The sequence below is a fragment of the Stegostoma tigrinum genome, chromosome 17 (assembly GCF_030684315.1).
Source record: "Stegostoma tigrinum isolate sSteTig4 chromosome 17, sSteTig4.hap1, whole genome shotgun sequence".
NCBI lineage: Eukaryota > Metazoa > Chordata > Chondrichthyes > Orectolobiformes > Stegostomatidae > Stegostoma > Stegostoma tigrinum.
In genome coordinates this window covers 42343457-42359007 of record NC_081370.1, presented here as the reverse complement: position 1 = coordinate 42359007, position 15551 = coordinate 42343457, and the positions used below count along the sequence as shown (strand labels likewise).

The 15551-nt window shown below is 39.8% G+C and overlaps 1 protein-coding gene across 3 annotated transcripts in view; it reads left to right on the top strand.

Annotated features, from left to right (window-relative positions):
• immp1l (inner mitochondrial membrane peptidase subunit 1) overlaps window positions 1–15551 on the top strand; it is a 173762-nt gene that overhangs the window by 70683 nt on the left and 87528 nt on the right. For all 3 annotated transcript variants that reach the window (XM_048545053.2, XM_048545054.2, XM_059652120.1), the window contains one exon: window positions 14813–14952. In XM_048545053.2, the coding sequence (XP_048401010.1) occupies window positions 14848–14952 (105 nt within the window). In that variant the 5' untranslated portion in view covers window positions 14813–14847. The remainder of the gene's footprint in view (window positions 1–14812; window positions 14953–15551) is intronic.

The following is a 15551-nucleotide window of genomic DNA, read 5'->3' as shown; positions in this document are numbered from 1 at the left end:
GAGTTTAAAAATTCACTTCCACAGATGCTAAGGATTCAAATTGAGGAGCAGAAAGTTACCAAAGTAAGAAGAGCTACAGAGATGACAAATGAATATATTTTAGTCCATAATTTGAAATTTAGCTTCCGACAATTTCACTCCATAGGAATAAAAATTGGGAAAAAGAGAGATTCTTCAATGAAAAACAAAATAAAAATCACAGTGGGAGCAGTTTGCCACAGATGAATAAAAAACCTAAGAGGGTGAAAAAGAGGCAAGAGGCCTCAGGTAGTTTCACTGTAATGGAGTGGGACACATAAAAACACGATGCTGGCAGCTTAAGATAAGGAACTATGAAAAGGTGTTTTCACTGTCATAAGGTGGAACACATAAAGTCATAGTGCTGGTGATTTAAGGAAGGCACTGGAAAAAAGGATATGGTAAAAGATGCTAAACCAGTAGGATTGGTTGATATAATGAAGGAAATCCCAAAAGGACTTGAGGAGTTGCAGGAGAGTGTGCAGCCTAATCATGGGCAGTATTGTGAGATAGCATCCGATCTCAACAAAGACTTCACCTCTGTGGGCAAGGTTTACTCAATAAGAACAAGGGGAAAAGATAAAGAAGTTACAATATTGAGAGATACGGGAGCTGTTCAATCTCTGAAATGTTACCTGAGACAGCAGTTAACTGTGGAATAGATGGGCAGGATTTAGCGTTCTCCTATGTAAGATCAGGTTGGAAAGTCCATTCAAGACTGGCGAGGTGAAAGTGGGAGTGATTGGAAGAGTGTCAATTCCAGGAATACAGTTTGTTCTTGGAAACAATCTGGCAGGAACAAAAATGGGAGTGACACCCCTTGTAGTGGAGAAGCTGAAGGAAAGCCAGGGAACTCAGGAGTTAAAAGAAAAATACCCTGGAAATTTTCCGGATTGTGTGGTGACAAGATCCCAGAGTCAAACGTTAAAGCAAGAGGGGAAAGCCAAAGAGAAAGAAGAAGGAGTTGTGGTCCAGTTACCTGATACTCTGTTTGACGAAATGGTCAAGAACGACTCTGAACAGGTAGAGGATCAGGCAGAGGTATTTAGTTCTGAAAGATTATTGGAGTTACAACAAAAAAGATGAGACAATAAAAGATATATATCACAAAGCTTACTCAGAAAAGCAATCCGAATGTGTTCCTGTGTGTGTTATTATCTCAAGAATAGAATCCTAAGGCGAAAGTGGAGACCTTGGCGGGATAGTGCAGAGGAGCCATGGTTGAAGTGCACCAGATTGTGTAACCGGTAGCATACAGACAGGAGGGATTACGGGTAGCACACAAATTACTAATAGCTGGTCATTTAAGAGTGAGAAAGACTCAGGATAAAATACAAAAGTACTTCTATTGGCCTGGATTGCATAAGGATGTAGTTGAATTTTGCTGTACTTGTTATACATGCCAAATGGTAGAATAGCCACAGAAAGTAGTAAAATAATGCCTTTGAAAAGGAAACCAGAGAGAAAGGTATAAGTCACTGACACTCTGATTAAGGAATCAGAATCTGAATCATTTGATTTTGATGTACCTCAAAGTAAGTTTAAAATGAGGAAGTTCATTAAGAATGGGTTAAGATAGTGAGCTATTTGTTTCAGGAACAGAGCACTGAATTGACAGGCTTGCTGCAGAAATATGAGGACATATGTGGGAATAGAATAATAGAATGGGGGACTGGTACTATAATGCACGAGGCTGAAATAGGGCATGCTGTTCCAATAAAGCAACACTCCTATGGGCTTAATCCTCTCAAAACTGCACAGGTACAGAAGGAAGTGGAAGTGATGCTGCAAGAAGACATCATTTGGCCAAGTCAAAGTGAATGGAGTTTGCCGATCATGTTGGCTCTGAAGCCTGATGACACACAACAGTTCTGTGCAGAAGGTCAAAGCCATAACTAAATCAGACTCATGCCCAATTCTAGGGCTAGAAGCCTGCATGGAAAATGTTTGACAAGTCATGTTTATCACCAAGTTGGACTTACTTTGTGGTTATTGGCAAGTACCTTTGTCCGCAAGAGTAAAAGAAGTTTCTGCATTTGTTACACCAGATGGTTTGTATCAGTTCCACGTAATGCATTTTGGTATGAAGAATGCACTCACCACATTTGGAGACTTATGAACAGAGTTGTAGCAGGATTGAATAATTGTGCAGTCCATATAAATGATGTTGTGATCTTTGGCCATTCATGGTAAAAATCACATGATGCATTTGGCAGAACTCTTTTTCAGACTACTGGAGACAAAACTGAATTTGCGAAGGCAGAAGTGAAGTTCTTGAGACACGACATTGGACATGTAGGGATGACTCTGAGGAACATAAAGACGAAGGCCATTGATGAAATTCCAAGACATTCTCAAAGAAAGAGGTACTTCGACTTTTGGGATTGAGCAGATTCTATTGGAAGTTTGTACCAATCTTTAGTAGTGTGATGGCACCCCTGATGGATTTGCTAAAGAAGAACAGAAAATTTCAGTGGACAGAACAATGCCAGGAGGCATACGAGAATTTACAAGCCGTATTAACCATTGCACCAGTTTTAGCCAATTTCTTGAAACCTTTTAAAGTGGCGATTGATGCTAGCGATATAGGGGTTGGAGTGGTGTTGATGCAGGTGGATGATGGCAGAATTGAAAGGCCATTTGGATATTTTTAGAAAAAACTCAATATTCATCAGAGAAAATACTTCAGTGGTGAAAAACAGTTATTGAGTTCAGTACTGGCCTTACAACATTTTGAGGCTTATGTTACGAGCAATATTTTGGAGACGGTTGGATGTACAGATCACAAACCTCTCACATTTTTGGAAAAATTTACGGACAAAAAGATGAGACTGTTTCGTTGGATTCTGATGCTACAAGTTTTTAACTTGAAAATTGTACATGTTGCAGGAAGAAAAATGATGATGCATCAACACAGGCTTAAAGAAAAAGTGTAGATGAGATTGGACTGTATTGGTTCTTTGTTGTATATCTTTGAATTAGTATGAAAGGTATAACTTTAGTGTACTGAATTATGTATTTCGTGGTAGTAGTGTTAAGATTTAGAAAGGAAAAAAATGTAATCATCTTCATAATGATCGTTCATTTTTTTCTTAAGCGGGGGCGATGTTACGAAGTTGGGTGGAGTAGTTGTGACGTGGAAGGCAGGAAGCTAAAATGCATAGTCTCTTTAAGGGATTTGTGCTTTGTCTGCACTTCGAAACTTTTCTAAAAAAATGTATGTCTGTGAGCAGCATCTGAAGTTGGCAGTATAGAGAGCTTCAAAAAGTGAAACAAATGTATCAAAGCCTTACAGGTGGCAGGAAAAACAGTACAATGTTGTGACGTTTGAATTCAGCCAATTAATTTAAAACCAAACTCAGCGATTCAAAGCCCATTGAATTTAAATCTGATGGTGATGACAACCACAAAGCAAACATATTTTGATTGTGTCATTACTAGTATATAAGATGAGGGCATTTGGAAAATCAGAGAGAGCCAACTGCAATCAGAAAAAGAGAGACAACTGCCACCTGCCAGAGTTAACACCATTCAGCGCTCAGAGAAAGCCCATCTAACTAATCAAAGGTACCACAGTATTTTAGCTGAAAGTCTTCATTGAAGAAATTCTCAAAATAAAACATCTCTGATAGTAGAAATAGCAGAAGAAAGGCGTTTATGAAGAGACATACGATGACAGAATATTCCAGAAGATAGTCTGTGTGAACTTGGAAAGACTAAGTTAAAATTTATTGCTCCTTATTAATTGGGCTTATATTAGTGGGACATGTCTTTATTTAATCTGCATTCCAATAGAATTTAGACCAGTTCAGGAGTGATTAGTAGTCTAAGACAGAATTATCAATTTGTTAGTAATTTTGTTAATTGTTCATTGTTAGGTTAAATAAAAAAATTGTTTCTTGTTACTTGTAAAGTACAGATCAGGATTTTCTTGCTTTTAACCACTCTTTTATTAGATTATGAGCTGGAAAGGCAAGCTTCTTTCGATGTTTGGCAGGTAATTATTAGAGGGGAACCCCTACTCCTGTCATAACAGATCAGGGCTTGTGTTTTAATTTAATTATCAGAGGCAATCGGCCATTCCCCAACCTAACACTTGAGCCCAGCCTAGATAACAAAGTGTGAAGCTGGATGAACACAGCAGGCCAAGCAGCATCTCAGGAGCACAAAAGCTTTTGTGCTTCTGAGATGCTGCTTGGCCTGCTGTGTTTATCCAGCTTCACACTTTGTTATCTTGGATTCTCCAGCATCTGCAGTTCCCATTATCACTTGAGCCCAGCCTCCTGGCTGAGAGGTAAGAATACTTCCACTGTACATTAAGAAGTCTCAAAGTTGTCACAGCAAGACTCAAACCTTCAACCTTCTAATAACATTGCTACCCGTACAGAAGTCAGATGCAGTGCTCATTAGGCCATGTGGTCACCAAATAGAGGTATTTTTGAAATTCGTGTGTTCAGGCATGTTATGACACATGCTTAGGGCATGTGAGACTTGAACCCAGTGCTCTTAACCCTGAAGTAGGTACAATACCGCTGTGCCATAACACCTGATCCTCCTTTTTATGCTCAGAGTAAGGGTCTCAGCAGTATAGGATCAAAAGTCAGCTTGAATTAAATGAGACATGACTTAGAGAAAAAAGTGGAAAATTGCATGGTAGTAATTTAACAAAATATGTTGACAAGTTTAAATAATTATCCAAGACTATTGGGAGCCAACGGTGACATTGCTATTCCCATGTTTCAAGACTACCTGAATCTCCCTCCAGAAGTGTGTGACATAATTAGATTGAATGCAGTTTAATACATCTTTAACATGACCAACTGACTGAAGTGTGAGAGCACTTTGGGGTGAGGAATCATAACTCTATTCGTGCTCAAAAATTGAAATAAGGCCAGTTTTGAGATTTATTAGACAGAAACTTCAAAAGTTGATTGGGGAGGCTATTTGCAACTAGAGGGATGATTTGGAAAGTGGGAGGTCTTTAAGAATGAGATAATGAGCGTTCAGAGACAGTATGTTCCTGTCAGTGAGAAGGGCGAGGCTGGTAGGTGTAGGGAATGCTGGATGACTCGAGAAATTGAGGCTTGGCCAAGAAAACGAAGGAGGCAAATGTCAAATATAGAATTAAATGAGTAAAGAGTACAAGGGTAATCATGTATACTCAAGAGGGCAAAAAGGGAATATGAGATAGCATTGGCATATAGGGTTGAGGAAAATCCATAGAGAATGTATAAAGGGGAAAAGAGAACCTTAGAAGTGAATAGGGTCCCTTTTAGATCAGCATGACTGTCTATTTTTGGAGCCACAGGAGATAGATGAGATTCTAAACAAATATTTTGTGTTAGTATTTACTGTGGAGAAGAACATGGAAGCGAGGGAACTTGGCGAAAGAAACAGTGATGGCTTGAATAGAGTTCATGTTACAGAAGAGGAGGTCCTGGAGGTCTTAAAATGCATAAACATCAATAAATCCCTGGGATCTGATCAGGTGTATCCTAGAACTTTGTGCAAAGTTAGGGAAGAGATTGCTGGGTCGCTGCAAAGAGATTTGAATCATCGATAGCCATGGTCGAGGTGCCTGAAGGCTGGAGGTTAGTTAATGTGGTGCCATTATTTAAGAAAGGCTGGAAGAAAAAGCCAGGGAACTATTGACCATTGAGCCTTATGTCACTAGTGGGTAAATTGTTGGAGCAGATTCTGAGGGACAAGATTTACATGCATTTGGAAATGCAAGGACTGATTAGGGATCGTCAGCATGGCTTTGTGTGCGGGAAATTATGTCTTACAAACTTAAGTTTTTTGAAGAAGTGACAAAGAAGATTGATGAAGATGATGTTGTGTGTGTGGACTTCAAAGCATTCAACAAGGCTCCTCATAGTAGACTGGTTAGTAAGGTTAGAACACGTGGAACCTGGGGGAGTTGGCCAATTGAATGCAAAATTGGCTCGAAGGTAGGAGATAGAGGGTAGTTGCGGAGGATTGTTTCAGACAGGAGGCCTTTGACTAGTTGTGTGTCACACGGCTTGATGCTGAGTCCACTGTTGCTTGTCATTTATAGAAATGTTTTAGATGTGAATATAGGAAGGATGGCTAATTAGTTTGCAGACAACACCAAAATAGGTGGTGTACTGGACAGTGAAGCAGATTATCTCAGAGCACAATGGGGCCTTGATCAGATGGACCAATGGGCTGAGGAGTAGCAGATGGAGTTTAATTTAGATAAATGTGAGGTGTTGCATTTTGGTAAGACAAATCAGGGCAAAACTTGTATAATTGATGGTAGGCTCCTGGGGAGTGTTGCTGAACAGACCTGGGGTGCAGGTATATGTTCCCTTGAAAATGGAGTTGCATGCAGACTGGGTGGTGAAGAAGGCATTTAGCACGCATACCTTCATTGGCCATAACTTTGAGTGTCGTAGTTGGGATTTCATGCTGTGGCTGTACACAACATTGATGAGGCCACTTTTGGAATACTACATACAATTCTGGATGCCCTGTAGAAGGATGTTGTTAAACTTGAGAGGGCGCAGAAAAATTTACAATGATGTTGCTGGGGCTGGCAGGTTTGTGCTATAGGGAGAGGCTGAATAGACTGGGACTGTTTTTTCCTGGAGAGTCGGATCTGAGGGGTTACCTTATCAAGGTTTATGAAATCATGAGGGGCATAGATAAGGTGAATAGACAAGATCTTTTTGAGGGTTGGGGAGTTCAAAACTGGAGGGCATAGGTTTAAGGTGAGAGGGGAAACATGTGAAAAGGACCTGAGTGGTAACTTTTTCATGTAGAGGGTGTTGCGTGTATGGAACAAACTGCCAGATGAAGTGGTGGAGTTGTGTGTAGTTGCAACATTTAAAAGGCATCTAAATGGATTTGTGAATAGAAAGGCTTTCGAGGAATATGGGCCAAATACTAGCAAATGGATCTAGGTGAGAGTGGGATGTTAGATCTGTGCAGATGACTTGGACTGAAGGGTCTGTTTCCATGCTGTCTGACACTGTTATTGTAATGGTTCTGCAAGAATTATCTCCCCCAAAGAATTTTTCTGCATCGTTAACATGATTCTTTTACGTTTATTTCACTTGTTTGTGAGTTTTGGATATCATTGACTAGGCTAGTATTTATTGCCATCTTTATTGCCCTGGAGAACGTGGTAGTGAACTGCTTTGTTGAACCGCTGAAGTCCTTTGGAGGCAAAGGAATTTCTGCAGTGCAATTTGGAAGTGCTGCTAGGATTGAAGTTCAATGTTATTGAGCCAGGGAAGAAATGGTGATATAGTTCTAAATCAGGATGGTGTGTGATTTGGAGTGTAACCTGCAGGTGGTGGTGTCAGCATGCATCTGCTGCCCTTATTCTTCAAAGTGGTAGAGATCACAGGTTTGAAAGGTGCTGTGGATGAAACCTATATGACTACTGTGGGATTTGCCATTATCCCATCACTCCTCAAGTCTCTGACTTCACAAATGCAGGTGGTCTGGAGGTTGCATAATTCTTGCATTCTCTTCTGACTTGCAAAATGGATAGATCTTGTTTCTGGTCTGCACCTTGTTTAGTCTGTAGACCATTTCTCTTTTGGAGTCTTTTTTTCTTAGATTTTTTTGCAGAGGATATCATTCCTGCTGAACCCAGCGGTTGGTCCATTAACTTACCTGGAAGACACTTAATCTCCTGAATTTCATTTGTGGAGTAACTCTTTGATGCTATCTCTTGTAGGTATCCTGTAACCTTATCTTTTAATTGCATGAATATCTGTTATGTTAAGCTTTTCAAACAATTAGTGAATTTGTTGAAGTATCCTGGATTTCTGGCCCAGGCTGTTGATTCTTTATGACCATGTCCTGAAACTGTGGACATTGGTCTGGCTTCCACGAAGTCATATGTAACCAATGTCCATTTTGTTCAGGCAAATCTTTACTATCTGCCTGTCAAACATCTGAGTTGGAACGATGTAAGGACTTTACTTCAACTTGTTGATGAAGTTGGATGTCTTTGTTTACCTTTTTCTGTTGACTCGCTGGTGAAAAAGCCACTTTTATATCTGCATGCTCCTCGCTCATCACCATCTCTATCACTGGCACTGATAATTCTGCTTTGAGTAGTAATGGATTGAAATATTCTTCAGAGGATATTACAATTCTTTAGGAATTTAAAGCATTCCATCAGTCCTGTAAAACCAGTGACTTCCTTCTTGTTGATAGTATGTGATGTCAGTATAGATAATCTCAATAGATTTCTTCAGTTTTGGTTCTGCATTGAATCTAGCAGATCCACCTAATAGTTCTTCAATGACCAGTGGGCCACAATGGTTTGCTACTGGACTGTTTAGTCTTAGGGATCTATTGAACTCCTTCTGCTTTCTTGAGGATGCTGAAATCAAGATGTGTACACATGACTAGTGGGCCATAGGACAACTGAGAGATGTTGTAGGAGCTTTGAGTGTAGTTTTGAGAATTTTCTGCCCTGCCATTCTGTGAGATCATGTTTGATCTGATCATTTCAGCTCCACTTTCCTGCCTTTTCCCCATAACCCTTGATTTTCGTACTGATTAAAAATCTATCTCATCCTTAAAAATTCTCAATAACTTAGCCAATCTAATTTTTTCAATATACTTGAATATTAAAGTCATCCATTATTATTTATTTTACAAACCCTCATTTTCTGATTTCTTCTCTATCCAACAGTGCAGCTACCCATTTGGGGGTTGGTGGTGGATGTGAGGTTGATGCCTAGCTACTTCCACCAATGTTGTCTTTCCTTTTTTACCTCATGTCTCCACCACGTGGATTCTACATTTTCTGATTCAAGATAATTTCTTGCTTTTGTATTTATTCCATCTTGTACTAACAAAGCTACCCTACCATTCTTTCCTCCTTGCCTGTCCTCTTGAAAAGTCATATACCTTAAAATTTAATTTCCAACTTTGATCTTTTTGTTACCATGTCTCTGTAATGGCCATCATACCCACTGAGCATTATATGTACTGTTAATTCATTTATTTTGTTATGATATTTTGTGACATAATAAACGGCCATTACTGTTGCTTTATTTTACCATTTTGCTCTGCCGTTCTTGATGCTTTTTTTATGTTTGTTCAATCTGTCATCCTGTCCCATTGGATATCATAATCCAAATAGCTGTTTTGCAATGCTACTATATTGTTTTACTTTTTCAACCGATGTTTCCCTTCTCTCAAACCTTCCCCCTCCAATTAATTTAGAGCCCTTTCTACAGCCTTAGTTATTCACTTCGCAAACATACTGGTCCCATTCTTATTTTTGTTTGTTCTCAGATTGACGTAATTATCATAGAATTTTAAAACTGCTTCAAAATTATCCGTGCCTTCTTTGATATTTTGGCATTAGATAATGTCATCTGCTACAGGGCTGTCTGAATACAATAAAGTCGTAACATAATCAGCTTCAGTGTTTTTGTACAATTTTGAAGGCCCCTAATTGTGCACCCCCATCATTATCCTCCTCACTACATGAAGTCTTCTACAAAAGTCTTCTCTCATCCTTCTCCATTGTCTCATTAATGTTAAGCTACATGCCTTCTAAGCCAAATCACACTCCCCACCTAATTTTTTATCACGTATTTTGCAGTTCATATTTTATCTGAATTGAAATACTCAAAATTATATAAAAACAATGTTTGCTGTAAATCAGGTACAAAAACAGAAGTTGCTGGAAAAGTTCAGCAGGTCTGGCAGCATCTGTGAGGAAAAATCAGAGTTAATGTTGTAAATGTGGAAAAGCATGTTGTATCTGCATGTATTACCAATGTGAATGGGGTTGTTTAGCGCAATTAGCTCAATGGCTGGTTTGCGATACAGAGAAACACCGACAACATAGGTTCAATTCGTGCACCTGCTGAGGTTACCATGAACGACTCTCTTTCTCAACCTCTCCCCTTCCTGAGGTGTGCTGACCCTTGAATTAAACCGGAAGGAGGTGTATTTCTAATGTGGGACAAGGCCATGGTCCGCGAGAACAGTGGTGACTTTACTGCCTATGTATGTAAAAATGTTAACCTATGAAATGAAATGTAGCTGGATTTTGAAATCCATGCTTCATATATTTGCCCAACAAACATGAATGTCACTTTTTCATCCATCAATTTGCACCAACTCTGACACTTTGAATCTGTCTTTCCCCAATAATGATAGTAACTCCCTAATGTTTCAGCTATTGCCTGCTTCTTTGTTTACATTTTTTGTAAGTGGCTTTTGGAATCTTTCAGCAGCTCTGAACATTTGTGTTCTTGTTTTAGTAGATGTGCTTCTATTCATCTCTTAAGCTTGCAATCCCATTCCAATCTCAGCTCACTGCTTGCTCCAAAGGACCTCCTTGTTTGTCACCGGATGCTAACATCGCAGGGCATACTCCATGGGCACTGCCCGTAGGCACGCTAAGTCCATGGATATTGGTATCTGATGTACCAGCCTCTCAGAACCCTCATGGCATATCACTGATTTACTCACAGAATGCTTCTACACTTCACTGCTGCACCTTAGCCTGCACTGCAATCTATCATTGTAATACTGCAGCAAAGACAAGCACCCAGTTCATGGATTGGACAAGGCTGCATCTGCAGGCTTTTTCTTTGCTGTACACTCAATCTGGCCTAACTGGATGCTCACGACATCCAAATCATGTACTGCCTTACCTGTTTGCACATTGTCCCCTCTTAACTCACGAGGTTTGAGGCTCGTATTACTTGTGTTTTGCCTTGCCATTTTAGCACAGAGGCAAAGCAAGGAAACTTGTCATGGTTATCAGCAGGCCTCTGCCAAGACAAGGGGGATTACCGTTGCAGTTGGGAAGGTATCCTGAGTGAATGAACAGGCAGTATAGTGGGCTTTCAGGGTTAGTGGCGTTGGTGATTGGGAGGTGACAGCAAGTCGGGGATATGTTGTAGACATTAGTGATAGTGGCAGAGCATGAGCCTTGGTGGGAAGTGGGTACAGTAGCAGAGACAGAGTGAGTATGAGGTTCCAGAGAGAAGATAGTGGCTGGCGGAGTGGAGAAGGTCTTGACATTCTTCGTATAGTGTTGTGTGTTTCTCTGGTCAGCAGAGATTGCTTTAACCCACGTGGCAGCCTCAGACTAGGCTGGAGTGGCCTTGTGTTGTGGCCTCCACTGTTGGTCCTGGGGGGAAGAGGAAGTCCTGCTTTTGCAACCTGTATCCAACAGGACCTCCAGCCCCTGCCTGTATGGCGAGCACTGATTTCCTTCTGCGGTTATGTCAGGGGCAAATGTCAGGAGCTGTACAGGGCAACTCCAGAATGACAGTGCTTGCCTGAGTGTACAATGAGCTTTTAAAGATGTGGAGGACTCAAGGTATGTCAATAAATTCCAAAATATCAGCTGAGTGGTGAGTTATCCTGGAAAAGGCACATGCAAAATGGGGCTGGAATTGGACATGTGTGGTGCCATAGCATTGTGGTAGGTAATTGATGCAACATATTTGGTAAGATACTATGAGAGAACTTGATGGGACTTGTCGTGAAAACCCTTGAAAAAATTTAGTGCAACGCAGACTTAGCCAAACAAAATAGGATTCTGCACAGACAGTAATATCTCTATCCAGGGCATGACTGCAAAATTAATAACACTACACTCAGCTTGAAAAAAACAGTGCCTGGCTATAGTCTCTGTCCTTGTTTATGAATATTTTATCAGTTCCTGTTTGGAAGAGACAAGCTAATAGGTAGGTCTGACCATAAGCCACTTGAAAACATTTTCTTCAAACTCCTGCAATTTAGTCCAAGACGTCTGCAAAGAACATTGTTAAGATTCCAAAGGTACTTGCCAATGTGCCATGCGAGCAAAAGACCCAGATGTGTATTGCTGACATGCTGTTGAGAACTGCGCCCCCTTTAAAGAAAGAAGACAATGACAGAATGTGAAATCTGAATTCAAAGTGAAAAAAACAATGTTATATGCTCTGAAAGTCGTCTACCCAGCAGAGACATTGAATCTGACAGACAAACACCTTCAAGGAAATTACCCAATAAAATGCATCTGCCGAAGTGCGACAAAGTGTAATCATGAAAGAATAACTTAAAATCATTTCTTTGTTCAGAAGAGCTTAAAGTAATAATCTACAGGCCAAGATGGCATATTGAACAAAGGAAATAGAGTAATCTCCCTAAGGGGTTGAGTGCGGAGCTGGTCAGGCACATTAGTGCAAGCCACTGAGTTGTGTCAGAGAAGGCAAGGCCAAACAGGTGCTATGAGATGAAGGACCGCATCAGCCAGAGCAGTGGGCATAATGAATACCAAGATAAGTGAGGTAGATAGCTACCAATTATACATGATGTCCTAGAAAGACCATGGATGAAGTGGAAATAGATGTACTCATTCTAGAATAAACCAATTTTTTTCACTTGTGGCAATTGGGTATTGCTGGCTGAGATGCAATTTACTGCCTGTCCCAAGTTGGCCTTGAGAAAGTGTGGTGAGCAGTGCTGTATGTAGACACGCAGTGCTGTTAGAAAGGTAATTCCAAGATTTTGATCCAGCAAAACTGAAGGAACAGTGATACATTCCAAGTCAGGATGGTGAGTAGCTTGGAGGGAAACTTGCATTTGGTGGTGTTCCCATTGCATCAACTGCCCTTGTGATTTTAGATGAAAGTGGTCATAGGTTTGGAAAGTACTGACCAAAGGATCTTTAGCAAATTTCTGCAGTGCATCTTGTAGATAGTACACATTGCTGCTACTAAGGTCGGTGCCTGTGGAAGGAGTGAATGGCACTACATCCACAAACAATCAAGCAGGTACTTTGCCCTGGATGGTGTCAAGCTTCTTGAGTGGTTGGAAATATGATGAAATGGGGAGTATTCCATCACATTCCTGATCTGTGCGTTGCAGTAGGTGGATAGGCTTTTGGGAGTCTTTCATCATAGACTATTGTACTGAATACTGGGATCAGTGGACTTCAATGACTACCAGTGAGTTTCTAGAATGCGTGAAAGCTCACTTCAGTCATTCCAGCACATTTCCGTCATTATGGCATTCCCAACATTGCGATGAGCAACAATGATCCTTAGTTTGTGAATGAAGTACACAGCTACTTCATAAAGATCTTTCCCCAGTCAAATGGAACTAAGACTAAGACTAAGACTAAGGTGGCAGTGAAACATGCCAAATAAGTCATAAAGAAATCTGGAAAATCCGGCACAGATGCAAGGCACATCTTCTGAACACATCTACTGAAGATATGGAAAGTAGACCAACCAAAGACTAAGATATTTAATAGCGAAAAAGCTATTAAATCTGGAATTATTAACAGGCATGAGTGACAAACTCAACATGGGAACTGCAGAAAGCCAAATTTCATTCTGCCAAAGCTGCTACGCCATTACCAGAGTTCAGCGTTGAAGTGTCAATCAAGGTGCAGACTTTCAATGCCATCAACACGAGTTGGCTCAGATAGGAACTTGTGACCTGTATATGAACAGTTGTCACTGTGAAAATGAGTGACAAGATATATCTTTGTAACAGCAAGCATGTATGCATAACTAGAGAAGCTGTTCCTTCATTGCAGGCAGCAGATCAGGGAGATGTAGAGTCAAGAAAAGGAGCAATAGGTACCATAGCGACACAAGTGACATGGGAATGACACTCCACAGAAAAGAATTAACATCCAGATGAGTAGGCAGTAGCTTGGGTAACTCACAATGTTAGTAATGCACACACATTTCATCTTTTTGTTTTGCATATGCAAAGTAACATGCTTGGATGGAAGTCCTATTCTGTTTCTTGACTTACTAGAGTCATGTGAGCTCTGCAAATGAAGTATTGCAGTAAAGCACTGCAGGCAGCTATCTCAGAAGCAGTTCTAGAAACTCTCTCCATTCTTCCCATGTTAAAGCCCAAGGACTTAATTTTCTGGAGCAACAATCATCAGCTTCATTCTCTTTTATCGTAATCCCCATAACATCAACTGCTGAGTTCTATTGCTTTCCACATTCCTGAAGCTGCTGGCAGTTCTTAAGGGCAGGACTTAAACTGAGGGGCAAAAGTCCCACTTTCAACTACTTTAACTTTCCCTTGGTGTGTTATGGATGCAGTTTGGACTTCTTCTAGGAATGCTGGCTTTTGACGACTTCCCTTTTTGGAGGATAGAACAGTTCCCTTCTAGTAAACCAACAATTTTTTAAATGTCACTTTAGAAAACTGTTTTCGAACATACTAGTGTCTCAGAATTGATAGACTCAGTAGCTGTCCAGTCAAAATCTAAATTTAATCTAGATCAGAATCTAATGCTGTTGAGCAACATTGGTGATGTGACTAGAATGTACTTATCATAGTTTAAACTTGCTGCAGAAATTATTCTGTGGTGTAGTAGCATGCAAATATTTGAAGCATTCTAGGAAAGTAATAATGTAAAAATTGGTTAAATAAATAAATTATGCTAAATGGGTTAAACTCTCTGCTAACATAATAGATGACTTTCAGATGAAGATGTTAAGTATTCACATGCTTCAAATTTTTCTTCGGCAAGTATAGGGCCTCAGTGTTTGCAAGTGTTAGGGGCTGCTGCAACTTTCCATATTTTCACTGAATGTAGTAATTTATCCTTTCTGTCTCAGTTTATCCAGCAATCCATTCCCTATAGCCGTTAATGTTTACTATGGCATATTGCCTGCATTTAATTTAGGATTCTCTTACAGCAGATGAACACTTTTGTAATATTGGTGAGATTCAGTATTAGATCAGTCCAAAAATAAACTAATATTCAATTTTTGTGTTTTGCTGTGATTTGACAGTACTGTATTCTGTTTTTCAGGATTCTGGCTTTCATTTCTGTGGAGGAGACCTAACATGTTAGGAAGATTGTTTGGTAAGGTGCTGGGATTCACAGGCTTTACAATTCAGTATGGCTGTATTGCCCACTGTACATTTGAATACCTAGGAGAGATTGTCATGGTATGTTTCCTATTGCTTTCTTTTTGATAAAGTATTGTGTCCTATAATGTACCGTCTTTTTTTTTCTGAAAATCAGTCAAGCATCATGGCAAAGTTGAAGGGACCAGACAGTTATTTTTACTGAGTTAATTACATTGAGTTCACACACTGATAATCACTGTGGCTGGAACAAATGTAAATAATCCAGTAACATAATCAGATACTTTGATATTATTAATTCTCTGTAATGTTTTACTTAGACTTGACCACTATTTTACCAATTATCAATATCTGTTGAACATGTAGGAAAAGATGGAATATGTAAATATTTTATTGCTTCAATTGTAATGCTTCTGGGCATTGCCTAAAAATTATTTGTTATTAATGTCAGGAAATAAACCAGGCTCTGCCTTAAAGTCTGGACCATTTTTCTTCTTCCATTTCTGTAGATCTACAATAAGTTAATGGCCAGAGTCTATATCATTTCTGTTGTGTTACATTTTATGGTCAGTATGTTAGCATGTCTTGGAGAGATATGCTCATGATATTATAAACTGGATCATAAAAATAATTTGAGGGTATAAAGATCTCATACTCTGTTTTACCTTGGAGTACTTGAA